At 41.6% G+C, this 26130-nt stretch overlaps 1 protein-coding gene across 1 annotated transcript in view; it reads left to right on the top strand.

The window, feature by feature from the left end:
- The window catches only part of LOC124282957 (synaptic vesicular amine transporter-like), a 34231-nt gene extending 8300 nt beyond the window's left edge, over positions 1–25931 (top strand). Inside the window, 16 exon segments of the mRNA XM_046719011.1 lie at positions 7216–7405; positions 7864–8260; positions 8721–8779; positions 10767–10850; positions 15581–15673; positions 16006–16095; positions 16651–16752; positions 17476–17571; positions 17908–17986; positions 19533–19584; positions 20138–20149; positions 20151–20202; positions 20887–21006; positions 21138–21183; positions 22085–22172; positions 23711–25931. Coding sequence (XP_046574967.1) covers positions 7246–7405; positions 7864–8260; positions 8721–8779; positions 10767–10850; positions 15581–15673; positions 16006–16095; positions 16651–16752; positions 17476–17571; positions 17908–17986; positions 19533–19584; positions 20138–20149; positions 20151–20202; positions 20887–21006; positions 21138–21183; positions 22085–22172; positions 23711–23815 — 1635 coding nt within the window. The 5' untranslated portion in view covers positions 7216–7245 and the 3' untranslated portion in view covers positions 23816–25931.
- Positions 25932–26130: the final 199 nt, after the last annotated feature.

Below are 26130 nucleotides of genomic sequence, written 5' to 3'. Positions count from 1 at the left end.
TCGGGGTGAAGGAATATTACAGTCTATCGGGTACGGGTTGGGTATCTCGTGGTGGGTGTTAGGGCTATTGCATTCTATCGGGTACGGGTTGGGTATCTCGGGGTGGGTGTTAGGGCTATTGCAGTCTATCTGGTACGGGTTGGGTATCTCGGAATGGGTGTTAGGGATATTGCAGTCTATCGGGTACGGGTTGGGTATCTCGGGGTGGGTGTTAGGGCTATTGCAGTCTATCGGGTACGGGTTGGGTATCTCTCGGGTGAATGGGTGTAGGGAATATTGCAGTCTATCGGGTACGGGTTGGGTATCTCGTGGTGGGTGTTAGGGATATTGCATTCTATCGGGTACGGGTTGGGTATCTCGGGGTGGGTGTTAGGGATATTGCAGTCTATCGGGTACGGGTTGGGTATCTCGGAATGGGTGTTAGGGATATTGCAGTCTATCGGGTACGGGTTGGGTATCTCGGGTGGGTGTTAGGGCTATTGCAGTCTATCGGGTACGGGTTGGGTATCTCGGGGTGAAGTGTTGGGAATACTACAGTCTATCGGGTACGGGTTGGGTATCTCGTGGTGGGTGTTAGGGCTATTGCATTCTATCGGGTACGGGTTGGGTATCTCGGGGTGAGGTGTTAGGGATATTGCATTCTATCGGGTACGGGTTGGGTATCTCGTGGTGGGTGTTAGGGATATTGCATTCTATCGGGTACGGGTTGGGTATCTCGGGTGGGTGTTAGGGCTATTGCAGTCTATCGGGTACGGGTTGGGTATCTCGGGGGTGGGTGTATCGGGGATATTGCATGTCTATCGGGTACGGGTTGGGTATCTCGGGGTGGGTGTTAGGGATATTGCATTCTATCGGGTACGGGTTGGGTATCTCGGGGTGGGTGTTAGGGATATTGCAGTCTATCTACGGGTCGGGTATCTCGGGGTGGGTGGTTGGGTATATCGGGGTGGGTGTTAGGGATATTGCAGTCTATCGGGTACGGGTTGGGTATCTCGGGGTGGGTGTAGGGGATATTGCAGTCTATCGGGTACGGGATGGGTATCTCGGGGTGGGTGTTGGGGATACTGCAGTCTGTCGGGTACAGGATGGGTATGGTTTAACTCAGTATCTGATCTACGTTTTCACTGAATAAAAGCCAAACCATTTCTACAATATTTATGATATCGCTTTAAAATATTGAAGTCATCTCTCATGTCAGTCAGTAAAGTGGAGAGTTTCTTTGTCGCTCTCAGCCATCACTTAAGATCGAACTATGGAACCGTTGACGTGCTCGTCTCTAGCGAACACCTGCTATTATCCCAACTTGATAGTGAGTCATAAAGACACCGCTATGATATCATCGGTGATGCACTTGACTCAGCCTTTAGCAGGGGTGGTTTGTAATTATGGTCGGAGTTTGGGTGGCTTATATTTACAGATTTATTAAAGTTTATTAATCCAGAAATATGTCACAAGAAGATGAACTGACGTCATATTAGTGTCAGTTGATTTTCAGTCAATTTGTCGTAGATGAAAGTAAAACAGTGTTTACTTAGTTTACACTTGAGGGACGTGTTGCATCAACCCAAGACAAGGTCACTTATCTATATTAGAGTTAGATGTATTTCAAACATATGCATATTGGCAACAAACATGTTCACGTCCTGTGGCTATTGTACAAATGTTGCTGTTTATTTCATATTGATAATTCCATCTATAAACACCATGTATGAACATATTCAGACCCGTCACTGATGCCTCGTGGTTGCCATGGAAACAGCATGTTCGGTTCTGAAGACTCAAATACTATATTCATGGCGACTAATATTTATGAAAACATCACTAATTGGCGAGCATTTAGATTTGTAAATATCCCGGCCAGTACCTTGCATGGACACTTCTAGTTCATTGATTGGTGATTGGGATGAAGTTATGACTTGTACCCCGGGGAATACTTTCCCCGACATAGCGTAGTGAATCTGTTTAATTGAGTGCTGGTTACCGTACAACTATTTACTAATCAATGGCCACCTCACACAGCTTGGTTTTTTTATCATTGACGACCACGAGAGACAATGACGCCACTACACCGGTCGTTGATTCTGTTTACGCTGCTTATTGACGTGGACTCCCCACAAGAATGTAAATACTGATTTCTCTCATACACATTTGAGTGGTGCTTCGATTTCTGTCGGACAAAACAATGTGGTTTATTAAGCTTTTTGCCTTGTTAATGGGCTCATTTTGGCACAAGTTTATTTATTGTTACCGTTTTGAATGACATTTGATATGTTGACATTTCTACATTGACTGTTATCAGCTATTATACACTGTCCTACTATGACCGGAAACGTTGTTACTATAATATGTTGCTGGGAAAGTGGTACAGATGGCCTGGTCGTCTAAGCACGCGCAATTCGGTTTGTTCTGTCCCCTAGCCATGCTTGATCTTAGGAAGTGAGTTCGAACCCGACTTCTTACTGATTGTTTCCAGGTTCGGCAGCACCAAAGTGGTAAACGTCATTCACTGGGAAATAGTTAAAGATAAAAACTACGCTCAAAGTACGGGTATAGTGGTTATAATTAGCACAGTGCAGTTTTAAAAGAGTCCTATAGTTTAGGAGACCGAACTGAGTATATATATAAATCACCAGATCAAGACGAATTTATGAACGCATCACTACGTCACACAACCACGTCACTGCGTCACACCACCACGTCACGCAGTGATGTGACGCAGTGACGTGCTGTTGGTGTGACGCAGTGACGTTGTGGTGTGAGGTTGTGGTGTGACAACGTCAATGTGTCACACCACCACGTCACTGCGTCACACACCACGTCACAACGTCAATGCGTTACACCACGTCACTGCATCACACCACCGCGTCACTGCGTCACACCACCACGTCACTGCATCACACCACCACGTCAATGTGTCACACCACCACGTCACTGCGTCACACCACCACGTCACAACGTCAATGCGTTACACCACGTCACTGCATCACACCACCACGCCACTGCGTCACACCACCACACGCATCACACCACACGTCACTGCGTCACCACCACCACACCACTGCGTCACTGCATCACACCACCACGTCACTGCATCACACCACCACGTCACTGCGTCACACCACCACGTCACTGCGTCACACCACCACGTCACTGCGTCACACCACAAAGTCACAACGTCAATGCGTTACACCACGTCACTGCGTCACACCACCATGTCACTTCGTCACACCACCACAAAGTCGTCACACCACCACGTCACTTCGTAACACCACCACGTCACACCACGTGCGTCACACCACCACGTCACTGCGTCACACCACCATGTCACTTCGTCACACCACCAAGTCACAACGTCAGTGCGTCACACCACAACAACGTCACAGCGCTATGCAAAACTCCGGACACAAACCCTTGAGTCTGCTTCCAAACGGTTGACAATCAATACCACGAGTGTCGTCACGTCAGTCACACCTCCCGCACATCACAACGTTGACTGCTACATGAAGTACCCTCATATCTATACCTCGTATCGATACGTGTTGAACAGGTATGTCCGACAACAACTTCAGTGCCTCAAGACACATCACCCGGCAGCTATTTACAGCGATATTGATGAAGTATATATTGAAAACTTCCCGACATAGCCTGTAACCATGAACATTCGTGTCTACACAACAAGTCACGGCTGTCTTTTGTGCGTTCTTGACTGGGTTCACGACCGTGCAGCTGCCTTTTCTTGAAACAAAATACAAATGATAAAGTTTTAACCTTTGATGTTTCTCAGAAATACGTCATTGAGTGGTCTTGGCTCGAGTCTATACGGCCGTAGAACCGAAGTATATTCAATATACAGATGTTCAGTATATATTATTGTATTGTATATTGAAAAGTATTATATTGCAGGCGGCGTTAGGCAACAAACGCTGACCGGTTGGACAGGACAGGCTTCCTTTGCCGTGAGGATTTGACTTCAAACATATTTCAGAAGTGGTTTATTTTTTACATCAGCTGGATTCAAAAGGTGTTTCGGCCTGTCACTGTCACGCGGCGCCAGCAGGTGCCACATTTCCTGGTTGATACTTAGGGTATGGTATTAACTATAATAATTTAGGGTACGGAATAACTATAATAGTTTAGGGTACGGTATTAACTATAATAGTTTAGGGTACGGAATAACTATAATAGTTCAGGGTACGGAATAACTATAATAGTTCAGGGTACGGTATTAACTATATTAGTTTAGGGTACGGTATTAACTATAATAGTTTAGGGTAGGGAATAACTATAATAGTTCCGGGTACGGTATTAACTATAATAGTTTAGGGTACGGAATTAACTATAATAGTTTAGGGTACGGTATTAACTATAATAGTTTAGGGTACGGAATAACTATTATAGTTCAGGGTACGGAATAACTATAATAGTTCAGGGTACGGTATTAACTATATTAGTTTAGGGTACGGTATTAACTATAATAGTTTAGGGTAGGGAATAACTATATTAGTTTAGGGTACGGTATTAACTATAATAGTTTAGGGTAGGGAATAACTATAATAGTTTAGAGTACGGTATTAACTATAATAGTTTAGGGTAGGGAATAACTATAATAGTTTAGGGTACGGAATTAACTATAATAATTTAGGGTACGGTATTAACCATAATAGTTCTTGGTACGGTATTTCCTATAATAGTTTAGGGTGGTGTATTAACTATAATAGTTTAGGGTACGGCAAGCTTGATTCAGCCATATCGGGGGGTAAAACAGTTTTTCTTATTTCTTAAAAGTAAACTCTGCCAATTAAGAAAGCAACCCACGGTTCAGGTCGTGTCGGTCTGTTCCAAATTAAGTACAAAAGGTTTTCGTATACTCAAATCTTTCCTGTTCATAAACATGATATTTTGATAAAATCAAAGTATCATTACAGCATATGATATTGTAGATCAAAGTTTTCTAATCTTTTGATTTTCGAAAATCATGCTCAATCCATGCTCTCGGCACTTTGCACCAATCCTCCTGAGGGATGGAGAGCTTCTTCAAAAGCTGTGTATAGAACGTCAACAAGTTATATATCTTACACCCAAGTGCCCCGAGTCAAGCTATAGGTTTGCACCAAGTGCGCATCTTTAGAAAGCAGCATATATGAGCATCGATTGCTTCATAAAGCAGAAGGTTCCCACCGGTCGGTCTATAGCTATACCCAAGTCAGTAATGATCTTTTCATGTTTCTGTGACAGATTTCCACGCTGACAAATATTTGAACTCCAGTTCTGTTCATGGTCGTCGTGTTATAACCCTCCCTGAACTCAGGTGCGATGACAGTACGTGGCCGTGCCCAGGTTCACATACGTCACGGGATGATTAAAGGTTGGGTTAGCACAGTCAGATTCTGACACATCATTAACTATCAGTCAAGCCTGGACTTGGATACGCTGAGTGAACTTCAGTAGACACAACCTCACAGATACCTCAGCACCTTTAGTGACCTTCTGGTGACCTCCTCCGTGACCTTCTGGAGGACCTTCTTATGTATGATTCTAACAACACAGTACAACCTTACGCACACACGTACAGTCGCATACATCCTCCAACTTGTCCTCGTAATGTAAATTAAAGTATACAGTTTTTCATGAATATTTCAGTCACAACATTACGCGAACGAGGCCTTGTCGTCACTGCCTTTGGCGTACATGGTCCAAAGTGAAGCATAAAACTAATCGGTCGCAAATTTACACAATCATGAAAAACAAATAAGACGAAAAAATGCTGTCCTTGGCTCTGACGACATTTGTGAAAGGATTACTCACGACAACACAACCCATCAACCTGTGTAAACAACGAACATCTCTACAGTCTACAACTATAGACTTTCATTTGTAATCCAGAGATAAAATGCACTGCTGATAAACCGAAGGCTACAATTCAACCTTTATCATTTTCACAGCCCTGGACTGTACATGTCGTGCGTATTACATGCTAAGATAAGCACGTCAGTATCGATTGCCTTATATGTACAGAGTATCAATCCACTGTCTATTTGTGATTACTGCCAGTAGGTGGAGCACTTAGCTAATGAGAGTCAGGGTCACGCTTACTGTCTGTGTGTACATATCTTAGTGTCACGGCAATAGCTACACGGGGTGGTGGAACTTCGGCTTATAATTAACGTTTAATGTTCCCTTTCACTGAATCTCAAGACAAATGTCAGGTTCAATCCAATTGTATGGATTCACGACAACCGCACGCCATCTTTGTTTTTTCTGGAAGGTCAAGGTCAATGGTTTAGACGCAGTAAAACCCTTGTTTGTACAGAAAATCCTGTTTGATTTCACATCGAGTCACCCAGTCTCAAGGTTCTAGGACGCAGCTTCAGAACAATGGGTGTTATTGCAGGTTTGAATGTCAATGGTGTCACCGATACGTTTGCTTGCGATAGTCCAGCCCAGTAGTTTCAGCGTTTGCTCGCTGCAGTTCCAGGTTTGGATCCCAGCATGGCAACCATGTATTAAGCCTATTCTTGCTGATTCCCGTCGTCGGTGGAATATTTCTAGAAAGCATGTACACCCATACTTACTCGCTATAACGCTGGTTCTTAAATTGTTTTGAGGGCAAGTTGACAATCGTCTGTCTGCACGGTAACCCGGCACATGGGACTCTCAAAAGTAGCAAACGTTTAGTCTGAAATCTCATCACATAAGGAGTTTAATTGTCGACAGACGCATCTCACTCCTCATATTATCAGATTTATCAGAACAAAGTTAACGTCACAGAGCCTCCCATCCCAGCAGCTGTCAAATATGAACTGCAACCGAGTCCGAGCAAAACACAAGTCATACTTTCCAGTTCATTCCTTCACGTGGTGAAATCTTTTGTCTGCATTTTACATCACACGCTCTCCCTTACGTCCTGAAAAGTCGAGGTCAAGGTGAAGGTCAGGAATAATTAGCCCAAGAAATTCAACACGACAGTACCAACGTGACTGTACCAACGTGATTGTACCAACGTGACTGTACCAAGTGACTGTACCAACGTGACTGTACCAAGTGACTGTACCAACGTGACTGTACCAACGTGACAGTACCAACGTGACTGTACCAACGTGACAGTACCAACGTGACTGTACCAACGCGACATTACCAACGTGACTGTACCAACGGATACAATGCTAGATGCACTACTACATTCGGAATATAACAAAAGTCATGTCTTTATTGTAGGTTGACCACGACCAGCTTCAGCCGGACACGATGACGGTGAAGGAGTTCCTGTCAACCACCAACATCAAGGAGTGCATGTCCCCCTCCGGACTGGGAGGGTGCATCTCCAGATGCCGTCAGTCCCGTCGCCTCGTTCTCATCATAGTATTTATAGCGTTGTTCCTCGACAACATGCTCCTCACAACTGTCGGTAGGTGGCGCTTGTATATGAGCTTGTGGTGTCAAATGTACACCTGTCAAATGTCAGTGGATGAACATACACTTGAAGGTTGTTATATCGATATTCTGGAGATTATGTATTTGTTTGTCTTATCCCAAGTTCGGCACAGAGAAAGCAAACGTACCACCCTGCATTTATAAGTGATAACGTAGCCTCATTATTAATTTGAGAAATATTTTTTGAACAATGTTATTATAGTTGTATGATATATTCATTTAAATGCGTATATGCAGAATTGACGAATATTTATATTTCTACTGGTCATGTACATTAACTGACATCAACAGTCGCTAGGTGGCGCCGTGACGTGAAGCCGACGTTTAACTTGAGGTAATTGTTGGCAGTAGTGGCCAATAATGACCTTTATCAAATAACACCATTGGTCAAAGAACGCCACTTCAACTGTGTCCACACCTTGTTGTTTTCAGTTCCCGTTGTGCCGAACTTTCTGAGGAGGCTGGAGAAAAGTCAAAGAAAGAATACGACCACAATAAAATTGGTCAACCAGACAGTTCAAGTGTGCACGTTGGTCCCAGATGAAAGATATATTCCTACAACCGATGTTCAAAATAATTCCGAGGATTCTGTTGGTTATTCGTGGGATGGACTCTCGGACTTCCCCCGCCATTACGTCATGACGACGTCAGTGCCGTACATATGTGTATATAGCAATCAGACAAACCTTACCAGCGTCATCACGACGTCGGACAATAAACTCGACCATAAGGCGCTTGCCAATGAAAATGTGCAGGTTGGGCTTATGTTTGCTTCTAAAGCTATAATGCAGTTAATCACCAACCCGTTTATTGGACCTCTGACAAACAGGTGCGTATCAAGTGAAAGTATCGCGTAGAGAAGGCAATATATCATATGTATCGCAACATATCATGTACAGGGAGCAATGCATCCTGCAGAGAGGGCAATGATTAACTGGGAAATGTATGACATAGATATGACAATGTATCACATATAAACTTGTATCTTATCATCCAGAGAGGACAACTGATCTCACAAAGAGATCTATCTATCTATCCAACTATGTACAGCAGAGCATGACAGTGTTCATATAGTTTTGTGGCTACCCTGATAAATAAATTATCGGGCCAAACCGTGGATGCATCCAGGGTATAGTGGAGAGTGCTCGTAACGTACACCCTGGAGATTATCGAGGATGAGTATAGGTAGACTTTCATGTGTTCCTTTATTCGTTTCCGTGAATATAGGATATCAATACATGCATATGCTGCATCTTGTACATTCTGACCATGCTTTTTTCTTCCCTTAGGGTTGGTTACAGTATCCCAATGTTTGTGGGATTCTTTGTCATGACAGTATCAACTATTAGTAAGTATCCCAGTACACTTTGTCATGACAGTATCAACTATTAGTAAGTATCCCAGTACACTTTGTCATGACAGTATCAACTATTAGTAAGTATCCCAGTACACTTTGTCATGTCATAGTATCAACTATTAGTAAGTATCCCAGTACACTTTGTCATGACAGTATCAACTATTAGTAAGTATCCCAGTACACTTTGTCATGTTAGAGTCAACTATTAGTAAGTATCCCAGTACACTTTGTCATGACAGTATCAACTATTAGTAAGTATCCCAGTACACTTTGTCATGTTAGAGTCAACTATTAGTAAGTATCCCAGTACACTTTGTCATGACAGTATCAACTATTAGTAAGTATCCCAGTACACTTTGTCATGACAGTATCAACTATTAGTCATGTTATCAACTAGTACAGTAAGTATCCCAGTACACTTTGTCATGTTAGTTAGAGTCAACTATTAGTAAGTATCCCAGTACACTTTGTCATGACAGTATCAACTATTAGTAGTATCCCAGTACACTTTGTCAGAGTCAACTATTAGTAACTTCCCAGTACACTTTGTCATGACAGTATCAACTATTAGTAAGTATCCCAGTACACTTTGTCATGTTAGTAAGTCAACTATTAGTAAGTATCCCAGTACACTTTTGTCTATAGTAAGTAGAGTACACTTTGTCATGACAGTATCAACTATTAGTAAGTATCCCAGTACACTTTGTCATGTTAGTATCCCGGTACACTTTGTCAACTATTAGTAAGTATCCCAGTACACTTTGTCATGACAGTATCAACTATTAGTAAGTATCCCAGTACACTTTGTCATGTTAGAGTCAACTATTAGTAAGTATCCCAGTACACTTTGTCATGACAGTATCAACTATTAGTAAGTATCAGTACTCAACTATTAGTAAATTCCAGGTACACTTTGTCATCAGTCAACTATTAGTAAGTATCCCAGTACACTTTGTCATGACAGTATCAACTATTAGTAAGTATCCCAGTACACTTTGTCATGACAGTATCAACTATTAGTAAGTATCCCAGTACACTTTGTCATGACAGTATCAACTATTAGTAAGTATCCCAGTACAGTATCACTTTGTCATGTTAGAGTCAACTATTAGTCAAATTATCCCAGTACACTTTGTCATGACAGTATCAACTATTAGTAAGTATCCCAGTACACTTTGTCATTTGTCAACTATTAGTAAGTATCACACTGTTAGTAACACTTTATCATGACAGTATCAACTATTAGTAAGTATCCCAGTACACTTTGTCATGACAGTATCAACTATTAGTAAGTATCCCAGTACCTTTGTCATGTTAGAGTCAACTATTAGTAAGTATTCCAGTACACTTTGTCATGACAGTATCAACTATTAGTAAGTATCCCAGTACACTTTGTCATGACAGTATCAACTATTAGTAAGTATCCCAGTACACTTTGTCATGTTAGAGTCAACTATTAGTAAGTATCCTATTAGTAAGTATCCCCAGTACACTTTGTCAACAGACAGTATCAACTATTAGTAAGTATCCCATCTTAGAGTCAACTATTAGTAAGTATCCCAGTACACTTTGTCATGACAGTATCAACTATTAGTAAGTATCCCAGTACACTTTGTCATGACAGTATCAACTATTAGTAAGTATCCCAGTACACTTTGTCATGACAGTATCAACTATTAGTAAGTATCCCAGTACACTTTGTCATGACAGTATCAACTATTAGTAAGTATCCCAGTACACTTTGTCATGACAGTATCAACTATTAGTAAGTATCCCAGTACACTTTGTCATGACAGTATCAACTATTAGTAAGTATTGAAACACTCATTGTCATTTGATTGACACATGAATACAATGTGTGACGCCACTTTCTGAAGTGCTAGTCGCAGTATAGATGGAATATGACTAACGAGGGGGAACTCATTCACTCACTCAGAATGTAGCTCGTGATCATTTTCTTCACGCTCTTTCATTTCAGTTTTTGCCTTTGGACAGAGCTACACCGTGTTGTTTATAGCTCGGACTGTACAGGGGATAGGGTCCTCCTGCTCCAGCGTCGCCGGTGAGTATACCTCCCTCTGTCTGGAGCAGGGCACTAGCCACTAGCCTCATCAGTCAGTGATGAGGCTAGTGTGTAACCCAAGGCAACCATTGGCATCCTTGTAGTATGATTAAGTTAGGCAGGATGACATGGTTCAGTGCATACTATCGTAACTCGATGACGCGAATAGTTGTTCTTAATATCTAACACGTAATCTGGTTATCAGATTACTTACAGGACGTCATCACAGGGCCAACAAGAAGTGCAGTGTTAAAATGCAAACATGCAAATATCATACAGCGATATCCCTGGAATATTCAGTTCAAAGAAGTGCCCGATATTGCACATTCACTCAGTATATTTTGGAACATGATGAAAGCATTTTGTAAAATTAAATAAACTCGGCTTTGTTTTACTTGGCTCCCGTACGTTGTCCAGCGTCAGGATGTTCTTGGCTGTTTTACCTGCCTCGGGATGACCCAAGCAGTGTTATCACTGATTGGCAGAGGTTCATTTTGTCATTATATCACTATTTATAGTTTATGGTACCATTTTATGCCCCATGACACTTCCGCAGGAAATCGAGACTATTTTTTTCTCTGGGGTTATGTTCTGTATTTACATGGAATAGAACAGCTAACTATCAACTACAATCTTTCCATGAAACATCACACAAGAGGTCCCATCAGAACAATATAAGAAATACAGTCACGATGCCAATTCTGTTACAATACCGTTAACGGGTTGAAGAAATACACCTGTCATTATGGAAGCCAGAATACGCCATCTTCCAAGTACCGATAGTCAATCCCAGACCTGTCTAACTCTAGACCCAGGGACGATAGAGCTACCGATACAAATAGATCACTCGATCACGATAAAAAAGAGTGTGTCTTTATTTTGGGGAACGATGAAAGGGAATGAGAGTAATAGACGCCATAATTGAATGTCTTTAGAGGTGACCTTCGTCATGTCATTTCAATCGTCCATTCCTGCTCTTACACAGACGACTATAGCTGTTAATTTGTATGTTCACGAAGCTTACCGGTGCCTCCTTACAAAATGGCTTTTAACGCAAGCCTACTCCATACGCTCGGTTCGTACATAGTCGACGGGAAGATTTTAATCCCAGCGTAAATAAATCCTTTTAATCCAGATCTGTCACTCTGACCTTTCCTCAAAGAAGTAACCGGAAGTGGGGTGAGACCGAAGCGGGGTTCTTGAGTAGTCGCATAGAACATGGATCAATCAATATCGGTATTTATCTCCCTTTGGTAGGAATTGTCAGCGTCTTTTTCTGTAAGACTTGGTAGACGTGAGTTATTCAGGATTCACCGCCGAATACTTTATTGACCAATAAATGGATCCCGCTGTGTGTTGGTGTGGGACATATGTGACCGGAAATAGTTTATGACGATGTCTTGAACAAACAGTATCTTAAAACAGCATTGACATTTGCCGATGCGACAAGTACGCTGGATGGCCTAGCTATATGACACAGACAATGACAGAAATGTCTTAATTAAACAGCACACGTCTATTTCTTGACATTTATGTACATTACGTCACACACAATTATGAACTCACTTAGAGACTATAATTGATTTTCAATATTTGTTCATGTTGTCGCAGAAGCATGCAAAACTGTTTGAAGTTTTTGAATCCTTTAACATGAATCATTAGTTTCATAGGATTTCTACCTTAATTATTACTTTGTAACGAATCAGTACGTTACAACAATGCTTACCTTGATAAGGATTATTACGGTTAAAGATCTCGATGCCGACAATGGCAAATGAATTTTGTTTTGATGACGAAGATGAAATATGTACTAATATTTTCGATGAGGGTGATAAATATGTTGATGATGATACAAAAGATATTGCCGATACAACAGCAATGGCATCGTCGTGATGACAGTTATGCTGGAAGCTATGAAATCAACAATACTGAACAAAATTAACTGGATAGTAAAGTTTTAATGATGGCGACAGTTGCGACAGTGACGTTTACCCCGGTTCACCGTGCCTGTCATGACGATGATGTTGATGATGATGACGCTGATGACAGATCCAGATGATGACTCAAAAATCGATCACAACAAAGCTGCTGTAGGAGATACTGATCACTGTATGGGCATGAGGAAACAGTGATTGGGCCAACACATGGCGCGTTACCATCTGTCACCTGACAGGCCTGATACATGGGATCTGTGAGGGAAGCAGGGCCAGCTTAATTCTTTAACATTTTAGTTGTGCTCTCGGCGATCTTCACAATCGTTATATATTCAAATTCCATTTTATCCTTTTTGATGTGACAATGAACATTTAAGGTAATTTTCGTAAATGTTCATTTGTACCAGTAAATATATAATCGTTAAGAGGTCACTATTCAATGCGGCAAAGAAACGTAGGGAGGTTGTGAACAAATTAGCCAATAAATTAATATTGAAAGTTGACAGTCCAGAAATAACCTTCATGCCGGCGCCCCACGCTGCTTGTTTTGAAGACCACTTGGGGCGGCACCGAGGCCCTAGCGAGTGGTTGTTATAGCGCAGGCCAATAGAAGGGGCAATTCAGACCATTATTCCCTGTTCTCGCAGTTTCACGTCTACCGAGCAGGGTTTACAGCGATTTGGCGTTATCAATACATCCTTTGAATATATTCCATTATTTCTGAGGGCCGGTGTCACCAAACACAAACCCTTCACAGACAAGCATATGCAATTCTGAGGTTTGATTACTCCACAATTATTCTGTTTAGTCAAGCGCAACAGATTCAATCAAGAAATGCCGCTTGCTATTCAGAAAAGGGCAAGGAATCGATGGTCTGTCAGCCGGCCGTACGGCCTGGGTTACAATCAGATCAGGGAATCACGTTCTCCGTTACATAGGAGAAGGAAGCAGTGGGAACTTAGCGAGAGGGGGTGAGGGTTGAGGGGTTAAGGGGGTGAGGGTTGAGGGGGTGAAGGGACGAGGGTTTAGGGGCAAGGCTTAAGGGATGAGGGTGAGGTTTGAAGGGGCTAGGCGGTAAGGCTTGGGGGTGATGGGATAAAGGTTGAGGGGTGAGGGGATAAAGGTCAAAGGGTGAGGGTGGAGGGGATACAAGTTGAGGGGAGAGGGTGATGGGATTAGGCTTGAGGGGTGAGGGTGGAAAGAGTGTGGGGATAAGGCTTGATGTTTGAGTGGAGGTATAGTTAGAAGAATTCATATCAGGAAGAGATGATGGTGAGAGTTACAGCAAGTGACGGTAGATGGTGAGGCAACGAGTGTGTGTGTGGTGGTGGTGGTGGTGGTGGGGGTGTATGAGAAGTGGGAGCACACAAGGATAAATAACATGAGGTAACGAGATCAAGTAAGTGATGTAGACGAAACTAGATGGTTTGGTGTAATACACATGGACAATGACGTGGATATATCTTGTAGAAATACATTTCCGTCTTGAGAGCACGAGGGGTCAGTGAAGACCCCGAGTGTATTATTTTCAATAATTTCACGCTTCTCGATCGGACGCTCTGCAAGTTCAACTGATACGAGCAGCATATTCTACAACACGTCATTCTGATCCTTTGTTCCAAAGACGGTTGCACATGTATTCTGTGGGAGCCGTGTTTGGTAATTCGGGGTGTGGTATCACCTGTGAGAACAACAGGAAGGCCCATTGTTCATGAACTTCATGAACTGTGTATGTGAAACTTGAATTCATGGATGCCTCCTGATATACCTCGAACATTCTGACGATTTTCCCCGTTACTATATGCCAGCCTACTGCCAAAGTTATTTGAACTCCTACCGCCTTCCATCAAAAATAATAACATACGCACACTGGCTGTCAAGTCGTCGCGATCACTTCGCTACAAATCACAAGCGTATCAGAGTGCGGACGTCGCTCAACGAGAGCAGATCCAGTCAATCTTCTGTTAGAGGCTACAGTAGGTATTGGGTCTTTACGAACATAGTCACTGGGAATGACGTTAACCAGAGCCCAGGGTATTTTTGTACAAAACAACCTTAGCGCTACGGCAGTCGTAAGTCTATGTTGAGGTATGGGGGTAGTCTCTCGTACAGATCCTGAAGCAAACATATCCAAAAAAGCCCACACAAGTCTAGAAAATGTGGCAAGTCTAGATTTCCTCAGCTTCTGAAAATGAAGAAAGTCTCAGGGCTCCTTTTCATTATATATTATTTTTTTTTACTATGAACTTTTTTCAGTAAAATATGTTCATTTCAGAGACTAGTTGTTAGTCTAGTATGGGGGTAACGATCACATTAGCGCTAAGATCGCTTTGTACAATGACACCATAGTCGATGTCTACCGACACATTGACGTACATCATGGTTGCTGTGGGTAGTGTTGGGCGTTAAAGCAGTCGACACCTGGTGTCTTCGTGTTCAGCTCCAATTGCACAAAAGGTAGCAAATCATTAACACATGTAAAACACAACAAACCCATGATATAGCCCTCTTCATGCAGCACTTTCTTTAATGATGGTTATTCAGCTCTGTCATTTAAGTTTATTTATCATATGTTTATACTAGACGATGTAATGCTGACGATGAGACATGCCAGAGCGAACCGGGATTCGAACCAGGACCATTAGTGCCTGTCGAACGTGAGAGGTACAACTCAGATGCGACTCAGACTACGAGGCTAGCCAGTACCCAGGCTCCTTGTACTAGGATGTTACAGGATACTGTAACGTGTGTGAGATGCCCTGAACATGTGTGACGATGGTGCTGATGTTGTTTCAGGCATGGGGATGCTTGCTGACAGGTACCCGGATGACAAGGAGAGAGGGAACGCTATGGGTATAGCACTTGGAGGGTTGGCAATGGGGGTCCTTGGTAAGTCGTACCATCTGTTTGTTGCCATGGGAACCATGTCTACCAGCTCAACTACAGGACAAGCCTGGGAGCATCGTTTCTCTCTGTCCTTGTTTCAGCGTTGAAGTAAATTTAAACTGTTCACATTTACGGCGATCTGACGGCGACCGTTTAGCACAAACATTTCGTCTCCCTCGCAACAAAGGACAAGTTTAAGTAATTATGTTTCGTAATGATCATGAAACGTTTAGATACATTTTGTTTTGATATACTAGTATTTGTTCCTTTTATAAATATTTTGTTCTTCCTGAAGCCGGTGTCAGGTGTCTCAGTACATGTGTATTGTGTTACAGTTGGGCCGCCGTTTGGTGGAGTGATGTACGAGTTCACGGGGAAGGCAGTTCCCTTCCTCATCCTGGCTGCCCTAGCTCTCCTTGACGGGTGTACGTACTCTTCTTCTTCTTCTGCCCCCTGTCATCATTATAAACACCTCCAGTACAGGGTTATACAGTCTCTCATGAAGTGATTGGTCTTGTTCAAACATTGATGAAGGGTCATGAGTACGTGGTGCCTGATTCTGAGAGTGTGGGTTCGAAGCCCGATGGATGTCAACCTACTGAAAGTACTAGAATCTGTACTTTACTGAGAAAGTGTAATCCCAAATATATGTTACAAATAACATTGGTTCTTGATTAATGTTTTTTTTTATTCAATTGCTTGAACGAAACAATTATTCCAAATAAATAGATATATTAATATTTTCCTTAAAGCTAAGGAAACTGATTAAGTTGATACTAGTCTCATCTATTTAGTTTGGGTTTCTTGGTTGTTTTTTTAAAGACAGCAACATTGTGCCGGAAAATATTGCGAACCATGCTATGGATATTAATTTTGCCCTATGGAAATGATGGGCATTCCTAGTTCAGTTCAGCTGAAAATGATATCTTGAGTGTTGTCAGTGTTTCGTTGAGTGTAGTGTTAACCTGTCATCCTTACAGGCCTCCAGCTGCTGGTGCTGCAGCCTTGCGTCAAGCCGGAGTCCCAGGAGGGGTCGTCTCTCAAGAACCTCCTCAAGGATCCCTACATCCTTCTGGCTGCAGGTGAGAACTCCCCACCAACATATCCTGGTCGTAGGATGCCGGGACGGCGTGGGTAGATTCTAATAATATGAATCACTGGAGTGTCTTGTCCTGACTCGATTGTATATTGGTCGCAGTCACAGAGCTAGAATATTACCTGTCAATCACCTGTTCATAAAGATCATGACTTAAAAGGGCGGTGTGTATCCTGCAGCAATGATGACGTACAGTAGATACCTTTGTTGACGTGACTGTGGGCTGACGTCAGTTGTGACACTGTCAGTGAACATCAACACGTAAACAAATCTGTATGGTTGGTTAATCTGGTTTCCTAGTCTTTAAGATTCCACTGCCTTGGGGCCGATAGGAAGTAAATCTGAGTATGGGCGGCATTGTTCATGGTAGTTGGAACATACATTGAATAACGACAACATCTGTGGAAACCACCAACCCGATGGTTATCAAAGATATAGATGTATTCAATGCTAACTTATGGTACGTGCGTGGCGTGGCGTGGCGAGTGCGCGTGTACACTTAATATGACAATTGGAATGACGCTTGATATTATATACAATGTATATGAGTAGAAGCAGAATGGAAATAGGTTTATTTTTTAATTATGAAAGGCGTTAATATACATTCTTAAAAGCATCCATATGACGAGAAACATGACTAACGACATGTTGCTATTTATTGTCGATTGAATATCAACCAATTACTGATGAAGTCATGGTTTTATCACAGGATCCATTACGTTCGCCAACATGGGCATCGCCATGATGGAACCCTCCCTGCCCATCTGGATGTACGAGACCATGGGTGCCAAGGAATGGCAACAAGGTAGGCTCACCACATCCAAGTTGTGCTGTAGTTGACCTCCAGAATGTTACATTCAAAGGATAAAAGAGTTTTGCTGGTGTCCGTCAACCAAAACTAAGAGTCTTAGAGGTTCCCGACAAGCATCCCTGCTATGATGTTGGTCAGTCAGTTGATCTCCATGAAGTTAATAACATCGTGAATTCTTGGGTTATGGTATTTTTCAGTTCTTTAGAAACTGATTTTATTACGATTTTGAATGAGAAAGTATCCATTCGTTACCATCCATAAAATACCTTTGGGCATATATACATTTCATTCCAGTTTTCAGAATAATTCTCAACTGATCTTCTGTTACAGGCGTGGCCTTCCTACCAGCAAGCTTGTCCTATCTCATTGGTACCAATATATTTGGTCCGCTGGCCCACAAGATGGGGAGGTAGGCATAATGAGTTACAGGTTTCGTATGGATTTGTTCCTCTAAGAACTCAGTTGGTCATGGGGTTTCGGCAACCAATGCGGACCGTTTTGTCCAGGCCGCCGCCATATATATGGGATGTTGTTGTGTACGGCGTTAAACAAAGGAAAACAAACAACACATACAATAAATGAATTGAGCTGGTTGAGGAAATCAGAATATCATGGCATGGGTTGTTTTAAATGGAATACATAAGTGGCTTTTCGGTTGTCCAATACTAACCCATGAATCTTTATTAAAACATCTGAAAATTCAAAATTATTTTACAGTATTAAATGTAGTGCAGTCATTTAATTACATGGTGCAACTTGGAATATGGAACAAAATGTGGTTTTATGTAAAGTGCGAATTATATTTCAAAACAATAGTTTTTGTAGTGTTTCTTAACTCATTGTTTTACATAAGTTGTGTGTGAGTGACGGGTATTTTCTGTAGGACAGGCCTCAGTACTGCGGTCATATATATACACAAAGAACTTAATTAAGCACCCCTTTTGCAATGATAGATTTTCAACACGTACATAATTCTTCTCGTGGTGACCACGATGGAAAAGCGTGAGTTTTCTAACCCGTATGATCCTTTGACTCATACAAAACGACAAAATGATTGGTATCAATGTGGGTTTTTATGATAATAATTGCTCATTTAAAAAAAACCCCACTGATTTTCATACAAAACCATGTCTGGATGGCCCTGGAATGTTTAATGTTGAATTTATTGGTGAATGCGAACATTCCAGTCTAAGTAAACTTAGGCTCAGTATTATTCGTTACCCTGCTATACTGAGTCTAACAAAACCTTGTGGAAGGTCGCGTCAGGTAACCTTTTCAATTGACCAATCAGAACACAGCTTACCAAATCGCGATAGTTGTCATTCGCACATACCTTTTGAACTTTTACCTCGAAAAAGTTTTTCACCCGAACGATTCCTAATGCTATTTTCCGTACGATCGCTTCCTAATGATAACCATGTCAGCAGCAGAATCCCGAGTGATGCACATGGAACACTCCACAACAGTGAGTAAACAGTCGCTGAAAATAGTGTTTTGTCAGTATTCAAGGATGTCAGCTTGCGGAAATATTAGCTAATGATAACCTCCATATACCATATACCCTGTCAGCCTCTTGATCCATGATGGGGCAGTCTGGGCCATTCCTCGTGTAAAGCAGCTTCCACTTGGGCCAGGTTCTGTACAGCAGGATCCCTTTGTTACACACGACAACCAATCATGTCCCAGATATGCTTCAAAGGGTTAAGATCGGGGCTCATTCAATCATGGTGCTTAACTAATTTGTATGTGTATATATTGCACTATTATTGTGCCTTTTTGACCCAAAATGATCTGTTTCCCAGATGTTTCCGATGATGTTTAATATCCATGTCATTTACAGTGGGATAAATGATGTTGAATTACTTGAATGAAACCTGGCTACAATGCCATTTGATTCAAATGGAGGTCCCCTTTAAGGAACCACTCACTCACTCTCCAACTCACTCTTGTTCCAGGTGGCTGAGCGCAATGATCGGAATGTTCGTTATTGGAGTATGTCTTTTCTTCGTAAGTATCCACCGTCACGACAACATGTCAGCCCAGCAATTATGACCACTAGAACTAGGGGCTTCCAGTAATGGTCCTACTGACATTAATGTAGCCTTTGTCGGCAATACCGGACTGATGGGGACAGAAAGAGTCCGTTAACAGACAGCAAGACAACACGAAACAGCACTAATTGAAAATACAAAAAACAACAAAATAATAAACAAAAACAAGCCCTTAAACCATCAAACACGCTTGATAAAATGAATTATGTGGAAGTATCGTATACCATACTGTAAAGCAAGTTAGACAATTTTCCAAAATGATTATGGTATATAAATCGAGCCGGATTGGCCTGGAGTGGAAGCGACAGGGTGGACGTGTGATGTGAAAGTGCTTTAGCTAATCAACTGCGTCTAGTTGGGTTATTCATCACAGGATTTGGTCTTTACGAGACGTGCACATTTCAACAGCTAAAACCGAATGTAAATCCTTTAACGCTCTGTACATCTGGTCTCATTATAGACACCGACATGCCTCCATCCATCACTTAATATTGTGCTATTTATTTTAGATCCCGTTCTCCAAAAAACATCGGGCACCTTATAGCGCCGAATTTCGGACTAGGTTTTGCAATTGGTAAGTATCAATTCCTTGCGTAAGAGCTTTACCTGGTAGCCGGAAATGGATCGTTAACAAACCGGAAAGGAACTCTTCTGCGTATGAGATTGATAGATCGGGTGCTTTTACTTCAACAAGACACACGCCCTCCGTTAAGGAGCCGGATTATGTTTGGAGCCACAAATGATGATGGACGGCTAGTGACAAGGGTGGATGTGGCTTCGGGGGAAGGGTGACCTTGAGTTTCTGATAATAAGGTTGAATATTGAAGCGTGGTGTCGATACGGTCGATAGAACCAGGGGAGACAGTACGTGATGTAAACACCGGTTGTTTACTGTTTACACTGTTCTGTAAATAACCAGTACCGCGCATGGAGCTGTTCTTTCGTTAAGTACTATTTACCAGCAACAATTTTTGTTCACAACTACAACTAGATGCTGTTGCTTATGCAAATATCACCACACTAACAGTCGGGCTGTTGTTTGTTTATTTCCTTACATTCCTTGATTAAGGCTACAAGAGTAGGGGTAGCCTAATGGTTAATGTGTTCGCTCGTCACCCTGAAGACCCGGGTTCGATTCCACACATAGATACACTGTGTGAAGCCCATTTCTGGTGTCCCCGCCGCGATACTGCTGGAATATTGCTAAAAGCGGCAGCCAACCTCACTCGATTGTGTAATGATGTTCCACTGCTCGCAGGTATGGTGGACTCGTCGATGATGCCGCACATGGGATACCTCGTGGACCTCCGTCACGTCTCCGTCTACGGCAGTGTCTACGCCATCGCTGACGTCGCCTTCTGTCTTGGATTTGCAATAGGTATGCTTCGTTTCTTAATAGACTGTATATTCAAAAACGTTATCCAACTTAACGCTGTGGATAAATTCAGTGCTTACATAGCTCAGAAACACTCAGGTTTCAGTTTTTCATTGTGATGATCTATATTTCAGGTCCAGCCATAAGCGGTTCCATTGTGCAGACAATTGGTTTCTCGTGGTATGTATTTCTTGGTTGCAGCCGATATACTATAACTACGACGTCATAAGATTGAATCCCCTTTCTACCTAAGACACTATCTCGTCTACCACAAGCTACTCGATGTTCTTGCAATCTATGCCCTTGACATGTATGACTTGTTCATAGTCGCAAATTGCTAAATTGGAGCAACTTCGATCTAATGTTTAGATCAGTTGATATTTCACCATACACAAAATGCTTCAATAGTTATCCAACAATAATCCTTTCATTACTTCAACCAATAATGCTTTCAATTTTTACCAGGCAACAATGTTTGTAGTTTCACCAACCAATATTTCATGATTGTACATCAGGCAATGAAAAGTGTACCATCCGATGACAATCATGCTTTCAAACAATAATGCGTGTAACTTTCATCACGCACTAACGTTTTGTCTTTTATCCAACTAATTCTTTCTCTCCACTGAACACTCGTCTATCTGCGATAGTCACATATTTGCATCTTCAACATGAAGCGTGTTGATATAAACAATCTGACTGACAAACCTGTTAGCAAAAGCAAATAATCACTTATGTTTAAACGAAATAAACAAGAGTATTGTTTTGTGGTGATGATCATGTATGTGCTACCTGTAAGCATTACCGCGACATATTTCAGCCTTTTAATGGTTGCAATTTGAAGTCCAATGTTGCTTACAAGTTTATACGTTCTGTCGCCCGGGATCAAGTCCACAAGCCATGGTTTACAAACGTCATTGTCATATAACAAAAAAGAAATTCAATTATCACGTTCAGTTTTATGTTTAAAAAAATACACACTTATGCCCCCACAATTTATACCCTTGAAACATCCACACTTTCATACAAATCTGCCTGTCATATGAGAAAATCTAATTGTTGTTCATGTTGATGTCGCCAGGTTACTGTGGATCATCGCCATCGTCAACATCTTGTACGCCCCCCTCATGTACTTCCTGCGCAACCCCCAGGGCCGGGAGGAGAAGATGGTGAGGGAGCAGCTCACGGTCACGTGACATGAAAGGCTACACAGCTAGAAATATCACTCTATCAATTGCAATTACGTTCAGTGTCCAACTGTCGATATGTTGTCGATACTTCCTGAAAAACCGAGTCTTTGATAGATATCGAGTTGTACTTTTTTCTAAAGGCAACACGAAGTTTTCTTGAAGTGATGAGAGTAGCAGTTTCCTGTTTACATGGAGGGTAAACTTAGTGAAATTGACGACCATACTGAGCTGAAACTGATTTTCACATTTGTCAAGGTGTATTTGATTCATGGCAAGTAGCCATTGGGCGAGGTGTAGCGCGTCGTGTATGAAGGCGTGAAACAAAATTCTTAAGATTTGGGATGAAAAGAAAAAATAATTTTTTTTTTGGGATGAAAAGAAAAAATAACTATAGTCCAACCACAGTTTTTTGTCAGAATGATTGATCAATATATGGAGACATGCATATATCGATTATTGAAGATATAATTCGTTTTCTGCACTATTCGGATAAAATGAGTGTCAGTACTACTACATAGGGAGTGACTTTAACAAGGATCGGCGGGGTGCTGGACATTGTGGGGTGTTCATGTGGATGTATGCGTCATCATTCCTTGCAGTCGTAGGTCGGTGCTCATGCTGTCGATCGCTGAAGTGTCGGGCCCAGGCTGTAATTGTTACATGCTTTTGTAAAGTAGTTGCAATATAATATGACTACGTCATGAAATAGTATTCACTCGTATTGCAATATTTGCTGGAAGGACTAATATCAGAACTTGTAATGCTGGCTATATATACACAACGTCGCTAAAGAAAGCTCACCAAGGTCTGAAGGGTGTTAAACATGAACAGTTGCCACATGCGTCATAGAATCTGAGTATATATACTGATAATATCATTAACAGGTCAACAGGTCTCAGGAGGAATATGACACCTTCATCTGAAAATAGCCAACATTTATTGAAGAAAAGTACACTTCTGAAGGTGGCGGAAAATGGCTACCAAAAATTCACGCCTGTATGGTTCAGCCCATGCTCGTGCAATACATGACAAATAACAGTCAGTATTGTATTGAGTTATTGGGCCTATTAATCGAGATACAACAGAACTGAATGCTTGGAACTTTGAAATGTGACGTCATACCTCTCATCTGTTTGCCCCTCCATAATGACCCTGAGCATATAACCACCAGCTACAGTCTTATATATACTCATGCCAATAATGGTTGTCACCACCCCTCTCCCCCTTCACTACACCCCCATCTCCAATTAAAAAATTGAAGGGGGTGACAACCATTATTGGCATGAGTATATGATAAGGATGGTGGTTGTTATTCAAGTAGTGGAATACCAAATGTGTTGAAAATTTAATGAGCTCACTTAGAATATTTTGATGTTTGCCAGTGGTCAGTGATACCGTCCGTCATTGTCCCTTCACTAAAGCCATCTACTGACCACTCTTCTGTTATTGGATGACACTGCCATCTCAGATCCGACACCGTACTTCTCTATGTTAAACATTTCCCTTTCTGTTTCCAGTCGTTGATCATGAATGACCAATGTCCAGTGCAGTACGTGACATACAACCAGACCACACGAAGCAACGCCAACTCGGACGAAGAAGATGGGTACTTTGAAGATTAACCGAGGGGACACATTCGGAATAGATCAGATTTTTCCGGGAACAAAAGGAAGTCTTGGACTTCCAACTGATTACTAGTGTTGAAACACTGACGTTAGTTGGTGACTTTAATAAGGATACACGGAGCTGGGTGGGATTGTATCGGTTGGGTTGAAGAGAATATAAAATATTTATGACTAGTTTGCGGAAGTTGGATGGTTGTTTGTGGATAGAATTCATTGCGTGGGCGACAGATGTTGTCACTGAAAAACGTTGAAAATACTCGAGGAAACGATTTCGAGATCTTTTGTTAAAAATATCTTTCCAGAACAGGCATTATGTTTATTGCAAATTATGGAAGATGGTGAATTGTCATCGAGTGGACTTGCATGAATTTGAATGTAATTATTGTTGATTAACCAAATGTATTGGAACGAGGACATTGATCAGGGCAACTGGCGTTGACTGGGTTGACTTTAGAACAGGATTGTTCGTTAATCCGTCGTCATCTTGGTGTCCTCATGTACATTGCGGTGTAGACTAAACAAATAGCAACATGTTTCTAGGTGTTTGTGAATACCTGTAGATGCTTAGACTAGAGCAAACCCGCAGTTAGCCACGTTACCATGGAAACCCGCATATATGTTTATAAACCCGTATGTATTTATATGATGTATTACGTGTACATAGATTTGTGAAAATGATATCTACGTTTATGTGATGAAAATAACTTAGATTACGTAATTATATTTATATTTCTGTAGAAGTTCAAGTTTCTGTATCTTATACCACGTGTCCGTTAACATAGGGACTGTATTTTACACTACTCCACAAAAATAGGTTAACTGCGATTATCTTCCCAACATAACTGCAACTGCTGCTACTTTGTCGTATGGGAGTGGAACAACTCAGTTTATCAAGGAACCTGTTTCAAGAATGTTAATATTACAGATAATATAAATATAAATTAAAGTTTATAATCAAAAGCCTTATATCTCTTCTACCATCATCAGTATTGGTGCCACGTCACTAAGATATAATGATTGTAATGATTCGATTGAGTTCTGATAACGGTCTTTTTTAGATTAAGTTTGATATTATTAATTTTAAGTGGACTATCCAGAATAAATACAGTTAATCTCTGGTGACAGCTGTAGACTGTCAATGCCCTAGTTCTTGTAAATAACACTGGATATTTAAGACGGATATGTGCAGGCTCGATCATGGCCGAAGCGCGTCAGTAGACGGCCCATAACGAGTGTTGATAATTGCCGTGGTAAGGTAGGACAAGTATAGTATGTTATCTGTTGTATTAAAAATGGATGACGAGCTTGTGATATAGTCTTGTTCGGGGCCCAGTGTATTTGTTGACATGTAGAAATGTATAGTATATATGGTACATGTGCAAACAATAACATGACAAATCTATGTATCCTTATTCAGGGCGGGGTAGGAACGTCAGAAGGTATTATATTAATTAGAAGATTATGTATTGCCTGGTACAAAAATCTCTGATTACACGACAGTCCTTGTTGATAACAATACAGCGCCCTAAACAAGGATATGCATCGTAATAATCTAGTTAGCCGGTGTATGTATACCAGGTATTCTGTGTGTTTGTCAGCCTGTCACTATATGTAACACATGTTCAGGGCTGAGGAACAGCTATGCAGAAATCCTCGTGAGGATAATATATCGTTGAAATTATACCAGATAAAGTAATTTTAGCCGAATGACTGCCCTATTCACGTTCAGGGCCAAAGGCACCACAGTAAGACCTTTAGAGAAGATATGTAAAATCTCGAGATGTCTGATACAGCTTGTACAGCAGTCTCGCTTATATCCATGTTCGTGGCCGAATAGAGGAACAACAAGGCCCGTAATGAGGAACTTTAAGAATAGCGACTGTACAGTGTATTATATACCAACAGGCGACATCCCAGTGTGCTATAGCAATAACGTTGTTTATGAAACCCTGTGCTTACAAGCGTTCCATGTGATATTCCGTGTAGATTACACCTGTACAGTGTACCTGTACAGTGTACCCATCTGAAGTGTTGTGTGTACAGAGAGAGTGTGTAGAGGCTGAGCTGATGCAGCTGCCCAGACGTTCCAATAAAAGCAAATCTCTACATCTGACATCTCGTTGTTGTACATCTCATCGGTTGTCTGCAGAATATCCACGATTCAATGACAACATGGAAACTGTTTGTCAACATCATTGTTATCATTAGTAAGTGTATGTGAGAGAGGACATATTATTTTATGCCGCACCAACAGTGACGTCCAACACGGCAACACACGTGTATCGGTATAATGGGCGATCAGAACAGTTTGG

This window comes from Haliotis rubra, unplaced genomic scaffold, assembly GCF_003918875.1.
Source record: "Haliotis rubra isolate DU_JTF1 unplaced genomic scaffold, ASM391887v1 Scf308, whole genome shotgun sequence".
Lineage (NCBI taxonomy): Eukaryota > Metazoa > Mollusca > Gastropoda > Lepetellida > Haliotidae > Haliotis > Haliotis rubra.
Note: the sequence above shows the minus strand (reverse complement) of the source record. Positions and strands in the feature narration are given on the sequence as shown.